This window comes from Odontomachus brunneus, unplaced genomic scaffold (assembly GCF_010583005.1).
Source record: "Odontomachus brunneus isolate Ranch 3 - 2012 unplaced genomic scaffold, Obru_v1 Obru_scaffold_204, whole genome shotgun sequence".
Lineage (NCBI taxonomy): Eukaryota > Metazoa > Arthropoda > Insecta > Hymenoptera > Formicidae > Odontomachus > Odontomachus brunneus.
In genome coordinates this window covers 306,750-312,816 of record NW_022639654.1, presented here as the reverse complement: position 1 = coordinate 312,816, position 6,067 = coordinate 306,750, and the positions used below count along the sequence as shown (strand labels likewise).

Sequence of the window (6,067 nt, the reverse complement as noted above, 5' to 3'; positions counted from 1 at the left end):
AGAGAGAGAGAGAGAGAGAGAGAGAGAGAGAGAGAGAGAGAGAGAGAGACAAAACAATATTATATAAAGTTTATGAATTTGAATTTTGATTTTTTATGAAATGAATGTAAATCAATAAAATGATAATTGATTTATATTCAAACTCATTAAAATTCATTAAAATTCAGATTGAACGTAATGTAATCTTATCGTTTTGTATTCATTATTTTAAGCAGATAGATAATTAGTTCTCTCCCCATATTTCTGTCTATTCCGTTTTTTCGTTCTACATGAGATGACACTTTAACAAAACGATCAACGTTATAGTCAGTGAGTTAGTATCTTGCATTCGTTGAGACAAGACCCGCAGACAAGACTGCCTGCTAAAGATTAAACCCACATTTGTTTATGCTTGTTAGGTCGACACCGGAAACGGAATCGGCGACAATGGCAACTGGCACTGAGGACGCCTGTTCTGAAGGTTCAGAAGTAGATTGGTCGTGGCTCGAGGAAGTGGAGTGTCTGCGGACTGTAGATATGCTCGTGGTCGCTGATGTCGAACACGGTGAGCAAGTGGGGAAAAGTGTTTCTCCCACCTGCGGAACGATGGGGCGCAGGCGCGCCTGCGACCGTCTCGAGACTGGGCCTCGCAGTGTCGCGATGTCTGTCACGGCTGCGGCGAAGTCCCTAGCTGTTGGTGGTTCGCGATGGTCAGCCCCCGGTAGCGCGCTTCTCCTCGATCGTCAAAACAATAGCGTCAACCGTTACAACAATGGTCACCATCGCCAGTGTCGGAATGGCAATAACGATGACGAGAACAACGATAACGACGACGATGACGACACTACCGCGTATTCTAATGTTACGAACGAAGCAGTTAATCGTGAAAATCGTGACAGCGCGACAACAACCGATGTCGTCGGTGCTTCTGTCGCCGTCGCGAATTCGTGGATGCGCGCGTCTATGCGACGTTTGCGTCACCTACGACTGCCTGACAACACACAACGAGGTGTCCCCGTCGGTAACAGCAACGAATCGGCCAATCGACGTGCAGCTGTCTCGGCACCGAATTCATTGCCAGATATCGCGCTAATTGCACCCGAGATCCTCGCGGCACACACCAACGGCACTTCTGGCACGCTGTTACGACCTTCGAGCGCGCCCGCGAGAAACGTGACCGCGGCCGCCTCTGTCGCCGCGACGCCACGTCGAGCCGGTCGGCAATTCGCCGGTGGTAGATGGCGAGGCTCACGGAACCGAGATCGAGAGGCGTCCTCGAGACAGGGTAGCCTTATCTCCACCACGACGGCCAGCGATACCATCGCGTCCGGCACGACGACTTGCTCCAGTTCGTTCGGCGCAGTTTCTACCGGCTCACCCTCTAGTACGACGACCAGCCCACAGCGCGCCATTTCAAGAAGGTAAGTGCACACAGATCTGTAGTTTATTGCATAGACGACCGAGTTCGTAGTTCCATTAGACATATACACAATATTTCTGATATATTTTGACATCGCTAAAGAATGCAGATTCCATCGTGGGAACAAGAGAAGGTCCATATCAAAGTTTGTGTCGAAAGTTTATAGCTATTTGCAAATATTTAGTTTCCAAATATTTCAAAAGCATTCGATTTTAATGAACTTTATATTTACATCAAATTTACATGTGGTAAATTATTCGGAAGTTAACATTGTGATATATATTTGAATTCAAATAAAATTTTCTTTTATTTTGATCTTCGCAACAATAATACATAGTGTAAATATCTTAATAAATTACGTTTTTTTTATTTAAATGTATAGTTATAAAGAGCATCACGAACGGTAATCTCTTAAAGTTAAAATTTACGATGTGTTTAGCTGTAAAACAAAAATTAATTGAGAAGTATAGATAAATTAATAATTTAAATATATATATATATATATACATACATACACACACACACACACACACACACACACACACACACACACACACACATATATATATATATATATATATATATATATATATATATATGTCAGTACTAATTTTAATTATTCAAATTTTCTTTATGAGACACAGACAACTATAGGAAGAGAAAAATGTTCGTTAATTATAAAATCTATCACGATCAATACCAGAGTTTGATGATTTCTTTGAGATATATAAAAAGTTTGATAAAAATTAGGGTAATTATGCATTTTAACGGAGCAACTTCCAATGACTTTGATCTTGACATATGTTATAGAGGTCACTCTCCTGAGTAATCCTCAAAAAGTTTTAGACGGCGCCCGTTGTTTCTTAAAAAATTATTAACAAAAGAAGTTGCATAAAATGAATGTAATTTTTGGACACCGTATATACAAAAACAACGAATTTGTAAGCTAGGAAGATGCTTGCTACATACACACACACTACTTGGGTATCCGTGCGCTCACCCGCCTGACAGAGAGGGCTCGCATGTACGCTGAGTACGTATGTTGCTATTATATATACATATGCACTCAACGCGTCCTATCGGACGGGCGAGCGCATGGATGCCCAAACAGTGTGTGTGTGTGTGTGCGTGTGCGTGTGTGTATGTGCGTGTGTGTGTGTGTGTGTGTGTGTGTATGTGTACAGATCAAATGAGCAACTACTTTTGTTAATAATTTTTTAAAAAACAACGAGCGCCGCCTAAAATTTTTTTTAGGGTTATTCAAGAGGGTGACTTCTATAACATATGTCAAGATCAAGGTCATTGGAGGTTGCTCCATTAAAATGTATAATTACCAAAATTAGACTTTTTTAGATAATTTAATCTCCTAGAATTCTTTTTGTATTTTCAATTTTTCTTCTAAACGCTTGGGTCTCTTGCAATATTCAAACATGCTGCAAATGAGAAGAGAGTTAATGTTTTGATTGTTACTCATACCTCGTCTAAATTAAACACTACACGCTGTGGCTCCTATACTTTTAAGCATGGATTTAAACGGTTGGATCTCTTGCAATATTCAAACATGTCGCAAATGAGAATAGAGTTAAGGATTTGATTATTACTTATTCCTCGTCTAAATTAAATACTACACGCTGTGGCTCCTACAATCTTAAGCATGTATCGCAAAAAATTCGCGGTACACGTGTAAACACCTACATACTTACAACCCATACAGCACAGTAATATTGAATCAATATTGAAAGAATGTTGAATTGCAACAATGTCAATATTGCAGGAACATTGAGAAACATTGAATCAACGTTGCACAAACCTTGATATAATGTAAAAATTGTTGCGCGATTGTTGATTTTTCCTTGACATTTCAATGTCTTATTTATTTTTATTGTTTCATAAAAAAACTAATTCCTAATTTTTTCATGTCTTATAAACTGCTAGAAATCGAAGATTGTCAAAACACACTCTAAAACTTTCGTGAATCCTCCCCTCGATAATTTTGAATCCAAAGTGATATGCCGGTCACCATCCATCCTGACTACATTGCTTAACCTGACGATCGAGCGGCACGCAGTGATTCCAATGACTCCAACGATGTTCTTACAATTTATGCTTACAAAATGTATACTTGCAATGTTCATAGTATATTATAACCTGGCAAATACACGCGTTAATTCACCTATCTATTTTATTTAATATTTCTAAAGTTTATGTAGTTATTTGCAAAATGACTTCGACTATTCCTTCCAGTTTAATGTTTTTTATGCATTTTTTGTTATCGATACAACTTGCGTCAAACTCTATAATAGAGAATATTATGAAATAAAAGAATATTCAGGGTTTGCGCAAAATTGCTTAAACACATTTCAATTTTACATATAAATAATAAGAAAAATATATATGATTATGATATATCGTAATATAATATGTATAATACATATATATTAATATAATAAAATTTAATAATAATTTATTTTATTATTATTATTATTAATATAATAACAAATTTTTCCATAATATTATCAATAATAATAATAATAATTTTCAATGCTCCTCAAATATTGTTGCAAAAAATTGTACTTTTTGTTCAATATATATTCAACATTGCAGCAATACCTTGTAATCAATTTTGAAAAATCTCTCAACATAAATTCCATGTATAAAAACATCCACACTTCTGTTTTCAATGTTGCAACGTCTCATCAAGATTTTTTTAACGTTCTGTGCTGTATGGGAAGGAACACAAGCATCATTAAAAATTAGGAAAGAAAATAGTATCGTGAAATTAGAAAGTCTTTGTTGTCAGAACTTAGGCGATATAAATATACTAGATCAGAGCTCGGAATAGTTTGCCCATTTCAAACGATTTTCGGGAGCTACGCCTTCTATCTCCTCTTGCCGCGCGGCGGACCACGTAACTGACGATCGCGGCTCTCAGCCTCAGGGTCGTTGAGTGACGCATTAAGAGGATTGGAGGGTCAGATTGCCTGAAAATTGCTTGTTTTTTTTACAATTTTTTATGACAAACTGAATGAATATGCGAAAGTGTTATTTTGACATGTATTTATACAACATATAAAGAGAAGAAAAATATAATTTTAATAATCAAATACTCAATATAACCCAAATAGCACAGACATCCTATGGATGTCCATTTTATGTCCATTTTACGTTCGCACGTCCATGGACATGCAATGGACGTCCATTTGATTTTGGACATCCGTTAATGTCCATAATTTAGATGTCCATAAGATATCCGATCTTGGACATAAATGTCTTAAGTATAAAATTCGACTACAGGCATGTTGAGAATGCGCGCTATCGACGATACATATCATTTTATTCCCAGGCAGCAACGTCACATCATTTTCACGTCGATAAATGGTGATTACCAGTCCTAGACGTCATGTAACCAATAACTGACATTTAAAAAATTGTGACGTGATAATAACGTCATTTGAAGACGTCTATAATACGTTTTTGAGACGTCATTTTTAATCAGCAGTTCGATAAGCAAAAAATGTGACAGATATTTATCTAACGTTTATTTATATCAACTGTAGTATGTAAACCAACAGATTATTATTTATACACGTTGTTATTTATTTTTTATTTGCTTGCATCTCAAGCATTTGATTTTTAAGGAATAAATCTTATAGAACTTGTCCTACCATTTCTTAGTTATGAGCATTGCATCGTTGCAATTATTCAGTTAGTAGGATGATGTTCCAAGATATGTTAGTGAGAAAATATTGACGCAGATAGCACAGAGATGAGTAGAAGTTCATAGAGAATTCATTTTAAAGAAGACTCTACCTTATTAGCTAAAGGTTAAATTAACAATAAAAGTACAAAAAATAAATTGTTATTAAAATTAAATAATTTTATTAAATCATATTATCAGAAAATTATATTACTGTTAATTACAACATATATGGACAAAATGTAAGACGTTTATATCGATCGATGAAGTGTCGTGTCTAAAGCAACAGATTCATAATCGAGAGGTGTCTCGCGGATCCAAGTTCGAGTTCCATCAGTGCCAGTGAGAATTTTTAAATGTGATGTAACATTGGAATCAAGTAATCTAAAATTTTCAAGTGAAATCAGCAAACGCTGTGACATTTACAAATAGTTTCTGTTAGAAAATTGAACCGAATAAGAATATTCCAACACATCATTTTTATGTCTCTTTATGACGTCATTTTCACTTATTATGACGTTTTAGTATGACGTCGGTGGGCTGTGACTTATTCCGGTCATTTTCACGTCATTATTACGTGATTATAAGTGGATAATTGATGTCACGAATTACCAAAAACTGACATGAAAATCACGTCACGTGTTGTCTGGGATAGATGACCAAAATAGGTACAGAAACAGCCTTATTTCGGATATTTTATGGATATCTGAATTTGTGGCAAACGTACATCCTACGTATTAGAACCTTAACTTAGTTTCCGCCCGCAAATGTTAGATGGCAATGCAAACAGTTCTAGTAGTCATTACTAACGAAACAGGTAGTTTGTGATTAATTTCGACATTTCTCGATAACATTCAGTCAGCATACACAATTATTTTCCTAAACAACAATTTCTTTTGCTTTGTGAAAAATGGAACGCGATAAAGTGTTTTTTCGACATGTGCTTTTGCACTATTTTGATTTGAAAAAAA

The 6,067-nt window shown here is 36.0% G+C and overlaps 1 protein-coding gene across 2 annotated transcripts in view; it reads left to right on the top strand.

The window, feature by feature from the left end:
* The window catches only part of LOC116852173, a 292,000-nt gene that overhangs the window by 93,403 nt on the left and 192,530 nt on the right, over window positions 1-6,067 (top strand). For both annotated transcript variants that reach the window (XM_032832254.1, XM_032832253.1), the window contains exon 3: window positions 399-1,400. In XM_032832254.1, the coding sequence (XP_032688145.1) occupies window positions 399-1,400 (1,002 nt within the window). The remainder of the gene's footprint in view (window positions 1-398; window positions 1,401-6,067) is intronic.